The sequence below is a fragment of the Condylostylus longicornis genome, unplaced genomic scaffold, assembly GCF_029603195.1.
Source record: "Condylostylus longicornis isolate FDR11 unplaced genomic scaffold, ASM2960319v2 ptg000022l, whole genome shotgun sequence".
NCBI classification, from domain to species: Eukaryota; Metazoa; Arthropoda; class Insecta; order Diptera; family Dolichopodidae; genus Condylostylus; species Condylostylus longicornis.
In genome coordinates, this window is record NW_026577991.1 from 4,573,798 (window position 1) to 4,588,244 (window position 14,447).

Sequence of the window (14,447 nt, forward strand, 5' to 3'; positions counted from 1 at the left end):
AAAATAAGAATCAAAACATAATTTTTGGTCGTGAATGTGTGTTTGTTGTTTTTCTTCCTAATATATAAAATAATAATAATAATAATTGAAAAAATAAAATGATACAAAATTATGTACATAAGATTATTATATGTACATACAACAAAAATATGAACAATATTAAATAATAAATATATTAAATAATTCAAAAAAATAAAAAAATAATAATTTATTTAGTGAAAATAAAAAAAAAATATATCACCAAATTATTACTTAAGTTTTTTTTTTCGATTTTGTTCTAAAAAGGACATGCAATAAAAATATTTGAACACTCTAAGAAAAAAAATTACAATTAAATAGACGAATAATTTGAAATTAAAATTTTAAAAATTTTTAATTAACTTTTACTTCGCTTTGGTACTTCTAACTGACCTTATCTAATTACTGATCTATTATCTAATAATAGTTATTAAAATATTTAAATAATAATATAGATAATAATGTTAAATTAAAAAATATTTTTTATTTACTGGTAATAAATAATAAAAAAATTTTCAACACATTTTTTTTTTTTAATTTAAAAGAAAAAAGACAAGAAAAAAGAATTTTTTTATAAAATAAAAAAATTAATTTTTAAAATTTTTAAAAAGTTCAACTAAATATTATTATTTTTTTTTTTTTTTAATTAAAAATAACTAAATTAAATAGTTTAGAAAGCGCAATTAAAACAAATGTTAATAATAAAGAGAAGTGGGTGTACTTAAAATTAAATGAAGTTAACAGAGTTAAAACCAAATAAAAAAATCACACAAAGTAAAAAAATTTATATTAAATATGCTGTTTTAACATTTATGTAAAAATAAACAAAAAAACCAAACGGACCCGGAAAGAATAACAAATAAAAAAAAAAATTAAAATTAAAAATTAACTTTTAATTTTAATCTTAAATTTAAAAATTTCAAAAAGAAAAGGAATATTCATTTTTTTATTTTTTTATTTGAAAAATTCCTTTTGTTTTTTTTTTCTCTTTTGTTTGTTTTGTTAATTATTACTCCTTAATTTAATATTTAATTTTGAATCTATACTAAAATAATATTTAAAATATAATTTAAAATTTAATTCTAACAATTCACAATAATAAAAAATTTTTATTAATAAATAAATAAATAAATAAATAAATTAAAAATAAAAGATAAAAACTAGTTTTAAAAAATTCATAAACATTTATGGTATTAAGTATTTAATAATAATAATTATAAAAAAAAAAACAAATCAATAATAAATTTATAATAAATTAAATATTAAAAAAAAATAAGAAAATCCATTGACAAAAAAATTTAAAATGATATTTTAAACTTTAAATTTAAAATTAAAAATATAATAGAAAAAAAATAATATTATTTTTTTATAAGTAGATAATTGCTTTTTTAACAGGGCAATTGTAATAAAATTTTTACATTTAACAACCCAAAAAAAAACACCTTATCTTTACCTACCTATACCAAAATTATTTTGTTAAAACAAAATCACAATAGAAAACTTATAAAATCACAATAGAAAAAAAATACTATGTTCGTCTATTGATTTTGTTAAATACATATATTTTTTTTTTAATTTTCAAAATTTTATAATTTATAATTTTTGTATAATTTAAAAAAAAAAATTATTAAAAATTAATTAAATAAAAAAATAAAGAACATTAAAAAAAAAAAACAAAAATTTATTTTAATATTTTAACAAATTCATTAAAATTAATAGGTATGTAATGTTAAAACAAAATAAAATAAAAGTTAAATAAAAAAATAAAATCAGATAATTTATCAAAATTAAAATATAATTATGAACGTTTCATAGATAAAAGAAGATTTTTACCTAACAAAATTTTCTAAATTTTTAATTTGCAACGCCCTCTACGTGTTTTTTTTTTTTATTATTTAAGAATCTTGTCGTCTCTATATTGTGATAATAAGAAACAAAAAAAAAAAGATAAAAGATAAGAGTAAATAAAATTGAAAAAGAAGAAAAGAAAAACAAAAAAAATAGAGTAAAAAAATCATTTTAATTAAGAGTATAAAGTAAAAAAATTATTGATAAAAAACAAATAAAAATTTTTAATAAAAAATCAAATTGTTAAAAATAGAAAAACGAGCAAAAAAAAAAAATAATCAAAACGTGAAAAAAGACTTTTGATAAGACAACGAAAGTAGTAGAAGTAGAAAAAAAAAATAAAAAAAAAAAAACAATAAAAAAAATAAACCCATAACTATTTTAAATTTTTATTTTCTTATTTATCTTAATATTGTGAATATTTGGTGGAATGGATACAGGTAAGAAAATTTAAATTTTTGTTTTCTGTTTTTTTTTGACTTAAACTTAATGAAATACTTAACTTTCATTATTTTATTTTTAATATTTTATCTAAGGTTTTTTTTTTCTATTGTTATATTATACATATTAAGTAATAATTAAGTAATAACGGTAAACTCTTGCATTTATCAATTCTCTTCCGCTCTTATTTCTCTCCTTTATCGTACACAGTCACTGTTTCAGGTATTAAATTCGAATATTTTTGCGGTTTTTGTTTTTGGGGTATGATCCAATTATTATAAGTTACTTACAAAAACGAGGTTAGCTTAATGCTACTTAATTTTCAAATGTTGCGGGCGTATAAGTGTGAAAACAGAATCAAAGTGTTGAACAACAACAATGGGGAAATTTTTGTCATTAATACACAGAAAAACAGCGGAATGACAAAATTAAGTGTTCAGTATTTCGAATATATGTAATGTTAAACACACATGGTAAAATATGATTTTAAACTATTTTATTGCCGTCTGTTTAATTCATCGTTTCTTATTCAGTTTTCACCCTAAATAATTAAGACCATGTTATCAGTTAGTGTGTTTCTTGTTTATTCCAAAAATTTTGGCCTGGGCCATGGCATTTTAAAACCTAAAATTTCGAAAAATTTGATTTTTTTTTATTGTTTAAGCAACAATTCTAAATGTTTTTTTTATTCATGTTGGGGATTTTTAATAATAATGTTTTTGATGATTATAATTACAGGAGTCTTTTGTATTTTTTTTGTCTTGTATTTCTTGTTGATTTTTACTAGATCCTTTTCATACCATTTTATACCCTATAAATGATTGTTTATTTTTAAATTTATGGTTGCTTATTTTCGACTATAATAACTGATGCTTTATTAAACCCATTTGCATTATTTCTATCATAAAATTTATTGGAAATTAGATAAATTCTTACTTAGTATACATATATATGTATGTGTGTATATTCTTCTTATTGAATATCAATAGCTTAAATTTATTTTTGAATTTTTTGAATTTATTTTGAAATTTTTTAAAAATACCCTACTTAGGTAAAATTTTTCAAGAAAAATCTTTTGTCAACAACATTGATTTTTTTTGGCCTAAGGCTTTAAATATTTTTCATGGCTTATAAGTACCTATAACCCTTTAGGATTTTATTAGGCTCTAATACAAATTTTAATTTTCATTAAGAAATACGAAATAAATTTCATTAAATCATAACAAAATTAATTAATTAAAGTTTAAAGCATTAAATTGAAAATTATGTATTAACTTGTCCTAATCATTAAAATCTCGAATTTGGAAGATTCATTTTGAATAGTTTAAAGAAAATTATCAAAAAATATTTTTTTAAATTAACAAATATATTTTGTTTTCAATAATTTTTCTGAAATGAAATAAGAGAATTACTGAGTTTTCCCTTTTCTTATCGCTTAAACAATTTAAAATATTGTGTTTAAAATATGTAAGCATAATATTGTGCACACTCTTATTTCGTTTTTATGTTTTTATCCTTATCTTCTTTTCTTTTGATAAAATATATATTTCAGTTCATTTAAGGATATTTTATTCTGCACTATTATCTTAATCCTTGTAAAAATAATCGATAAATACATAATGATATAATAAAAATCAGTTTCGAAAGAAGTTTGGGTAAACATTTTTTTCTTTTGTAAATTTTTGAAATTAATTATATTTTTATTACAATTAAAGTGAGAAAGAAAGAAAAAATCTGCTCTTTAAATTTTTGAAATAAAACTATTTAAGTATGTTTTAGAAATCAGAGCTCTTTTGACTGGAAGTATAATAATGGCAACAGTGTCATTATTATTCGCTAGTCAAAAATTTATAAAATTCATTTTAAAACTTTCGATTAGTTTTTAAAATATTAAAAATGGTTGAGGTTCGTGTTATTTAAATTGATAAGTTTTTCATGTTAAATGCATTTTATATTACAAGAAAATTCTTAAGAATCGAGCAAATCAATAAAAAGTGGTTTTCTTACAAATAAGAAAATTAAAAAAATAATAATAATAGTAAAACAATTTGTTTTTTTCATTTAAAATAAAATCTTTAATGGTTGACTGATAATGACCTCATTTTAATTCAGAATATTTCATTCTTATTTTTGTATTATTATCGAATAAAAAAATTTTCTTCTCTAAGAATTCATAGTTTTGTAAATAGCAAAGTTTTTTAGACGGTATAAAGGTTTTTTTGGTATTTCAACCATGCTATTTAAGCTACTAGTACCATGAGGGCGTAGATTTTAATAATAAAAAATGTACCAAGTTAGTCTTTTGTTGTTGTTTTGTTTACACGGACAAAATATGTACTGAAAAGCAAAGAAAATAAAATCGACCCGTATAAAGCTAGTTTACTCATTGTAATATCGAACACAGCTTGTTTGATAACACAATGAGCTTATAAAGGACATACAACTACAAAACTGGAAAAAAAAAACTTTTTCATAAATTTTAAGGTCTTATTGCTGAGGCTTGACATATTCTAAATATGTACTATGTTAAGGTAAGCTGAAACATAAACTTTCTTTAAGTTTTTTTCCGGTTCAGCCGTATATTGAAATATAGACGAGAACACAGATACAGACAGGTCGAGAAACAGATATTTTAATAAAATTCCCTAAGCTTTTATGTTAAACACTTGATATGTGAAACTTACTGCCAAAAATATTTTTGTCTCTTATTTAATGCAATTCGGTACCTAACTCGTTCAATTAATATTCATAATTATAACCATATTAATCCATAATTAATACTCGTAACCATAAATTTTTGTTTTCCACACTGTAAGTAAATATTAACCTTATTTTATTGGAACTTGTATAAAATTTCAATTTAACCAAGGACGGGCGTCTTGCTGAATTCAGTGAAAATTTATTATAAATTTCTCCTTGTTTCAGTACATACATCAAAAATTCACAATTATTAACAACATGTTTTGCATAAAAAAAAAATGACATATCACATATTGTACATACAAAATATGCACATACATATATGTATGCAATGCACTATTAAAAATAATTTTCTTTTATACAAAGTTTCTTGTATACACACACACACACACACATTTACAAAACAATTTTATCTAAAATGTTTGACAACTGAAAAAAGTACATGTAGCATTATTTTTTCAACAAAAAAACAAACACACAAAAAAAAAATAAATATTATAATTGAGCTAGCATCGTTTGTGGCATTTCTTTCATGTTTACATACGTTGCTAACTAGACTCATAAAGTAAAAAAAAAGAACGAAAAACATACAACACTTTCATGAATGACGTTACTGGCAGCCATTTCTGACATACTGGTTAAAAGGGTGTTTTAAACGTCAAATAAAAAAAAAAAAGTGGAATATAGTTCGTCGTGGATTTTTTCAATTAAAATATTTTGAGAGCACATTTTATTTAAATTATAGTACAGATTAAAATTATTTAAACTGTTGCTAATTTAATATAAATATTTGCAGTAAAAAGCAAATAAAACGTTTTTCAATTTAGGAAATATATGGAGAAAACTTCTAAATGTGGGGTATGTAATATTAAAAAAAAAAAAAAAATGAAAAATGTTGAAAAAAGAAAAAAAAATTTGAACATAAAATGATACCTTTGTAGTGTGTTAGTGATCGATTCGAAAAAAAAAAAAAAAAGCGAAACGAAATAGAAAAAAAAAAATTATTAAGTCATTTTTAATTATATTATGATTTTTTAATATTTTCAAATCGAAATTTAACCAATTAAATTAACTTATATTTAGCTTTTAATTACAAAAATTTTATTATTATCAATTGATATACAAAATTTTTAATGAAATGTCCTAAATTTATAACTATGTGTAAAATGCAGTTAAGTAATCTAAAGAAAAGAAAAAAAAAAGTTCACATAGAAGCTTCTGCAAACATGGTGTTTACGTGTACCCAATTTTTTATTTCTTATTTTTTTTTTCTTTATTTTTTTTTTTTTTAATTTGTAATTGAAAAGTTACTGAAGTTTTTTTTACATAAAAAGTAATTTTGTCATTATAAATTAAAAAAAGTAATTGTTAAATTTGAAATATCTACAATTTTCTTTTTTTTTTTTGGAAAAATTTTCATTTTACTTAATTTTAGATTAAAATAGATAGAAAAATATAATAAGTTATTATAAGTAAGTAAGTAGATAGATAGGTAGATAGATAGATAGATAGATGGGTACCTATATATTTTTATTTCATATACTTTATATGAAGAGAAGAAAAAAATGAAAGAATGACGTACAATGTTGGAAATAGATCGAAATAATAGACCAACTTTTGAATATAATATTAGACAATCTAAATAAGTATGCACTAAAGTAGGTAGGTAATTTCATTCCTAAAATATTTTGCAATATAATTATATCTTAAAGAATTTTAATATTTTTTTTTTTTTTTTTGATATTGATAGTTGCCTACCCAACTATGCCATGGTATATTTTTTATATAGATAGGTAACCATTTTAATAATTTTGTTATTTAAATTATAAATTAAACTTTTAAATAGATTGTTATTGCTAAAATAACATTTTTCCTCAAACAATTAATAATTTTTTTGCAAAAATTCAAAATAGAAAATAAAATTTCTTGAGTTTTTTTTTTTTTTTTTGGTAAATAGGCACCAACCTCTATCTAATTTATTGTATATGATGATTTTCATTATTTTCTTTGCATTGCGTTGTACATATAAGTGTAAGAATGTACGTAAAATCTTTTTGTACTTTTGAGGTTGTTTTTTTTTTTTATTTTTATTTTTCTTTTGATTTTTTTTTGTTTTTGTATGAAAATTTTTCATTAAAATTATATAAAATTTAATATTAATAAATTTATACAGAAATAATATAAAGTAAAAACAAAATTTGAAATGCATTAAACTAGGGAAAACATTAAAAATCGAAGAAATTTTCTTTGAAAATAAAAATTCGAAAAAAAAAAAATCATTTCTATTGAATTTTATATTAATTTTCAAAAAAAAAAAATATTTACCAAAACTGATTGGATTTCAATAGTTATTTACCAACCTGCAAGATACCTACCAACAAACCTTTTTAATTTTAATTCATTTAATGTTCAATTAAATATTAGTAAAAATTTATGTGTGACAAAAATGAAAAATAAAATATATTTGATAGGTAGATTTCATTATATGTATTTATTTTTGATTTGAATTTATATACATTCGAATTAAGTTACTTAAAACAAAAAAAAAAGAAATAAGTATAGGTACCTACTAACCTATAGTTTTTTTTTTATTATCAGTATTATAATTATCTTCAAGTCGAATACTAAACATTTTTTTTTTTCGTTGAAAATATAATTATCTTTAAAAAAAAAACATGTTTCCAATCGCTTCAATTATATATATATATATATATGTATATGTATATATACCTACATATGTAGATATACTTATATAATAAAACTATAATTATACGAAACTACTAATATTTTTTATGCTATCTTTCATTTTCAAGATAATAAAATTTCTTTCAAATTTAAGTATCGTTAAGAAGGTATGAAGAGGTACCTACCCATTTCTCATATATATTTTAAACGGATAGAATTTACGTAAAACGTAATAATGAAAAATGGCAACGAAATTAAAAATGATTTTCATACTAGCTTTATTTTTTTTTTTTTAAATTAAAAACAGAATAAGTTGCATATGTTAAGCAAAATAAACGTAAGAGTAATCTTATGATTACTCTTTAAGGTTTATTAATTATTAGTATAATAGCCATTTACAATTGCAATTAGGTACAGTCAATTTATTGAACACGATTTAGAAGTGTCTTAATCTTTCGAATTGACTGTTCATAAAAACAATGTTTGCTTTTTATTTTTAACATAATGTAGTTAAGTAAATATTTTATATTCAAAATACCTAATCATCGTATGTTTATTCAAATTCTTTTGAATAACTTTAAATATTTCACATTCCTCAGTAAACCTTAATCTGATTTGTTTAAATTGCTCTAATTTCTTATGTTTTTTTTTCATCACTTTCACTTTCTTCCTTTAAATAGTTATTTGTGACCATTTTAGTCAGCTAATTTTGATATTAAAATAAATAAATTTTGTTTTTTTCTTAAATTAAGAACATTTCGAGTTAAATTACCTTTCCTTAATCTTTTAGTATCTACTAAAAGATTGGACTTTGCGTTCAAAACTAAATATTCATATCAAAATATGTATGTATATATTGCTCAGAAAAACCTATAGAAAGAAAAATCGTACACTTTTTTTATTCAAATGCAAGGGTCACTGTTTCATTAAAATTAAATAATTTTTTTTTTTTGTAATATTGGGTGTATAAATACTGTGTTAAAAATTGAATAAAATTAAAATAAAATAATAAGTTTTTCAGTATACTCATATACATACTTAACTATTTTTAAATTTTATGATAGGCTACGTTTTCTTGAATGGAGACACAATAAAAGTACCGACCGCGCTTTACACAAATTTGCCAGCAGAAACTATGATAACCACAAATATATATGGGCAAACGGCACCAGTAGCAATAGCAGCAACACAAGTTTCAACAGGAACTCCAGTAGCTGCAGCAGGTTCTGCAGCTGCAGCAATTCCACAACCACAACAAATTGCTTTAATACCAACAGAAAGTATAGATTATACAGGCATGAATGGTGTTATAACAATGTCACATGATAATAGTAATTACTATCAACCTTCTCCTGCTGAAGACTTGAATACTCAGGGAGGAGTTGTGGCTGTTGACAGTGTTTCAGCTCCTAATGCAACTGCAACGAATATTGTTACCAATAATGGTCCAGCTAATACGAATAGTATTAATGTTGGCACTGGTATTAATGCTACTCAAATTCCTTTAGATCAGTTAAAACTGTTGCTAGCAAATCAACTAGATTATTATTTTTCTAGGTAAAGTAAAATAAAAAAAAAAAAAAAAACATTTGCAAAATATTATTATATATGCTATAATGTTAATTGTATTTAATTTTGTTCAGAGAAAATCTCGCAAATGATACGTATTTATTAAGTCAAATGGATAGTGATCAGTACGTTCCAATTTGGACGGTAGCAAATTTCAATCAAGTTAAAAAATTAACAAAGGATATAAAGTTAATAACAGAAGTTTTAAGGGAATCACCAAACGTTCAAGTGGACGACGAAGGGTTAAGAGTGCGTCCAAATCATAAAAGATGTATTATTATATTAAGGGAAATACCAGATAATACTCCAATAGAGGATGTTAAGGTAATTTGTTACTCTTTTATTTTTTTAGTATTTTTTTGTTTTTATTAATTGTGCTTAATTAAATGTCTTTATTTATTCAAAAGAACATATTTAATGGTGAAGACTGCCCAAGGTTAATATCATGCGAATTCGCTCATAATAATTCATGGTATGTAACGTTTGAGTCGGATGAGGATGCTCAAAAAGCTTATAAATTTTTGAGAGAAGTTGTGAAAGAATTTAGGGTAATTCATAATCTTAATTTAAGAGGTTAAAGATAAAAATATTAATTTTGTACAGGGTAAACCAATTATGGCTAGAATAAAAGCAAAACCAATGATGAATCGTTTACCTATGGTACCTGTATCAATAAAGAATGGTTATCGAGCAACACCACCACCAACAGCAGCTACTGCAGTATTTGATCCATCTGCTGCTGCGGTATATGCCGCACCACAACAAAGATATGTTTATGCTACAAACAGTGCTGCAATTGCTCAAGGAACTGTACCAAATGCATATGGTCAAGTTCATATGTTTGTGCGTACTCATAATTAATTAAAATATTTTTTGGCACTAATATTACACAAATTTTAAATTCTAGCCTTTTCAACAACAACAGTTTTATCCGGGTATAGTAACCGCAGCTCCTTGGACCACAACAGCCGCAGCAACAGCAGCAGCTGTAGGGGCAGCTGCAGCTGCTGCTGGCGCACCTACCCATAGTCAAGGTTTTTATGAAATAGGTAGTGTTTTTTCGGCCGGTGGTTTAACTCCAGCACCAGTTGCTGCGGCCAATCCATATGCTGCGACAACAGTTTTGGGTGGTGCTTCTGGTGGTACTACAACAACATCTAACAACAAAAATCAGTCAAATCGTTATAATAGCCACAGGAATAACAATAATCACAATGTTAGAAATAAGCAACGTAATTCTTCCAATCAGCAACAACAACAACAACAGCAGCAACAACAACAAAACATCAATACTGGCCAGGGGGGCGGACATGTTACTGTAATATCTAATGTTGAATCGAACATGGTTCAACAGCATCAACATCAATCTAATTCAAATATTAGTGGTGGCAATAGGCATTACCATCAAATGCAAGCCAAGCAACAACAGTCACAACAACAGCAACAACAGCAGCAACAGCAACAGCAAAATATGATATCAAATCAAATGTCTTCTTCAAAAAACTCTGACAAAATTAACCAGTATGGGGGAGGAAATATTTCCAGTGGCAGTCATCAACAACACCATTCATCCCATCATCAACAACAATCAAACGCTGCAAATATGACAATGGCCAATTCTGGTCAACATCATCACATACAGGCCGCATCTTATCACCAACAGCAACAACAACAACAACATCAGCATCAACAACATCAAACGAATGATGCCTCTTTAAATTACAGTCATCAAGAAGATTCTGGAGCTGTAGTTATTGTTCCTTCCCAACAACATCATCGAAATAATTCATCTTCTAATCAAAACAAAGAGCAATGGTCAAGGTGAGTAGAAACAAAATAAATATTGACTTTGTATAACGTTTTCTTTTACACCTTTATAGGTACAGACGGAGAAGACGTGACGACGATATTAATTCTAATAGCGGTGGTAGTTTAAATTATTCAAACAACCGATCTGGCGGTGGCGGTCAACATAATGTTAATACTGTGCAACATGGCCAATCTAATGTTGGTTCAAATCAATCGAATGTTCACAATGTCGGTAATAATAACAATAATAAAGGGGGAAATTACTCAAATTCATCACATCAAACCTATAATTCATCTAATGATCACCATAACCAATCACAACAAAGTCATGTCCGAATAGATAGATCCGAAAGGAATGATCACCATCGATATCATAGAGAAGACCGTGAAATTAGGCATGACCGTGGGGAGAGGGGTGACCGTGGTGCCGGCAACAATAGTGGAAAAGATAGGTCTCAACATGCTAGTTCACATCATAATCGTGGAGATAGGGAACATTATCAAACACATCATAGTCAACAACAGCAGCAAGTTGTGCATCAACAACCACCGCAGCAACAACCTCAATTCGATTTAGAAGCTTCTGCTTTTCCACCATTACCTGGTTTAGAGCAAACATCGGTATCACCAAGTAACGCAAATAACAGCAACATAAACAATATTTTGCAACAAAATAATTTGTCAAATGCAAATTTCCCGTCTTTGACACAACCTAATAATGCTAACAATTTTAATACAAATTCTGGTAATCCAGTTAATGTAATTACTGGAGTAAATCATCAAGTAGTTCAGGCTGTTCCAAATAATTCAAATAATACAGGTACGGTATTTTCCATTTGAACTTATATAATATTGCTAATATATTTTTTACTGACATTATTATGCTACATAATAATATGAATGTTCTTTCAGGTACTAACAATAATTTTAATTCATCTACTTCAGTTTCTGCTAATGTAGTCAATTTAAAGCCATCAAATCACATTACAGATAATAAAAGATCTGTATTGAATAATTCAACATCTTCTGGTGGTGTAGTCATTGCAGAAAACGCAAATTCGACCAATATATCTGGTAATCGTAGCAACGGCGAATCAAATGTCTTAGGCAATCAAAGTCAAACAATTTCCCAGTTACAACAACCTCAACAAACAACTACATCAAATCAGCAATCTTCCAGTTCCTCTTCTGTATCAAATTCTTGGACAGAAACACAATCAGCAAATCAGCAACAAAAATTACAAACCCAAATAGAAATACGTAGTCAAAGTGGGGGTTCTTCAAATAGTTATAGTAATAACAGCAACAACAATTCAACTCACAGCCACGGTCCAACTGGAAATAAAAATAAAAAAGATCGACACATGTCCGGAGGTGGAGGCAGTGGTAGTAGTGGTAACGCGCATAATTCGAATGATGTTAATGTTACACCAACTATTGTGTCATCGACATCAGCTACTGTTTCAGATATTAAATTAAACAATAATATAAATAACAATAATAATAATAATATTAATAATAATAACAATAATAATAACAGTAATAACAATAATAATAATAATAATAATAATAATAATAATGCAATTAGTTCTTCTTCTGTGATAAAGTGTGTAACACAACAAAATGTGTCTGATAAATCAACAAAGACTGACGAGCCAGCAGCTACGACTCAACATTTGATTAATGGCTTGGAACATTCACAACATCAGCAACAACAAATAGGAAATACAAACACCATATCTGCCACAGCAGCGGTTATTAATACAACTCAAATACAAAATATTGATAATATAACGACTACATATTCAAATAATTTGACTATAATATCTTCAACAAATCAACAACAACAAAATATTTCAAATTCAAACGCTCAAATATCTTCTCCTACATCTCCTCTTTCGCCATCTATTTCATCAACAACATCATCTAATACGTGTAATGTAGCTACTATGACTTCGTCAGCGTCGTCAAATATACCTAGTAAATATTAAAATATATACAAAAGAAGTTTTATTACTTTCTATTTTTTAATACTTTTATTTTTTTTTAAGATATCGCGTCAAATTCAGTTAATAATAGTGGAGCAAAATTAAGTTATGCTCAAGTAGCACAGCATCATAAAGAACGTAGTGGTAGCAGCAGTAGCGCAACAGGTGTTCATATTAAAGATAATAATGGCATCAATTCAAGCAGTATAAAAAATAACGATAATCCAGCCGTGCCAGTTTTAGTCAATAGTCCTGCTATAGCATCAAATCAGAATAATACTGAAAAATCTCAAAATTCTGAAGTTAAAGAGAATAAAACAAAACAAACAAACAATCGAAATAATGATGGAACCAAAGATAGAGGTTATATAAAATCTAATTTTAATATTTAATCAATTTTTATTAGCAAAAAAAAAAAAATACAAAAATGCTAAATGTTTTCCTTAATTCATTTAATTAATTTCTAAATTTCTTATTAAACATAATTTCTTATTTAAATACAATTTTAAGATAATGCACGGGAACATCGCCATAATTCAAACACAAACCGTGCGCGAGGTGACAAAGATCAAAAAAATATTCGCGAACGTCGTGATACAACAGATAGTAGCGGCAATAATAGTGGAAATAACCGAGGACGATCCAGAAATTCTAACAATTAAAAAATTAAGAGAAAATTTCTTTTTTTTTTTTAAGTTTTGCTTTAAATATTTGTAAATTTATAAAAACAAATATATACAATAATTATAATACAATAACTATGTATTAATACATAATATGTACATTTATATGAAATACTACACAACACACATTATTTTTAATTTACTTTTTTTTTTTTTTTTTACTAATTTCAGTGTACGTATTTTGATACAAAAATATTTAAATTATATATGTATATATACATATAAATATACACAAAAAATCCTTATATGCATATAAAAAAATTTAAAAATAATTTGCAATAAATAATAAATTTACTTAAAATATTAAATGTTTACAAAAAAAAACAATCTTCATAGCAAACAAAACAAGAAAAAATGTTAGGTAATAAAGCTATTTTTTTTATTTAACATAAATGGAACTTGTAAAAATTAGTAGTTAAAAATTAAAATTAATAAATATTAATATAGAATTATTAAATAGCAAACAAAACACAGATATATATAAATATATATATATATATATGTATGCATATAAATTCATAACTAAACAGTATAAACTAATAAATACATAATAGAATACAGTACACACCTAATATATGAATACACGTGCAAAAAGACTAAATGCATACAAGGAGTTCTATTTTATTAGCAAAGAATTTTAATATAGAATGATGAAATTTTATCATAGTTTTCATAATATTAAGTTTCGTTCTCTAATTGATTCAAA

At 24.6% G+C, this 14,447-nt stretch overlaps 1 protein-coding gene across 2 annotated transcripts; it reads left to right on the forward strand.

Moving 5' to 3' along the window:
• Window positions 1–1,980: 1,980 nt before the first annotated feature.
• LOC129606839 (la-related protein Larp4B) lies at window positions 1,981–14,374 on the forward strand. 2 transcript variants are annotated; one of them, XM_055517419.1, is made up of 10 exons: window positions 1,981–2,306; window positions 8,757–9,249; window positions 9,336–9,585; window positions 9,669–9,809; window positions 9,865–10,104; window positions 10,169–11,082; window positions 11,142–11,890; window positions 11,983–13,050; window positions 13,122–13,421; window positions 13,569–14,374. In XM_055517419.1, the coding sequence occupies exons 1-10, from the start codon at window positions 2,297–2,299 to the stop codon at window positions 13,718–13,720; spliced, it is 4,317 nt and encodes a 1,438-aa protein (XP_055373394.1). In that variant the 5' UTR covers window positions 1,981–2,296; the 3' UTR covers window positions 13,721–14,374. The 2 variants fall into 2 exon arrangements, with proteins under 2 accessions (XP_055373394.1, XP_055373395.1); XM_055517420.1 differs by lacking the exon at window positions 1,981–2,306 and adding an exon at window positions 5,577–5,865.
• Window positions 14,375–14,447: the final 73 nt, after the last annotated feature.

Coding starts and splice junctions, on each gene's coding strand:
- LOC129606839 (XM_055517419.1), top strand. Junction 9,810..9,864: donor AAGTTGTGAAAGAATTTAGG/GTAATTCATAAT, acceptor AATTTTGTACAG/GGTAAACCAATTATGGCTAG. Junction 11,083..11,141: donor AACAAAGAGCAATGGTCAAG/GTGAGTAGAAAC, acceptor ACACCTTTATAG/GTACAGACGGAGAAGACGTG.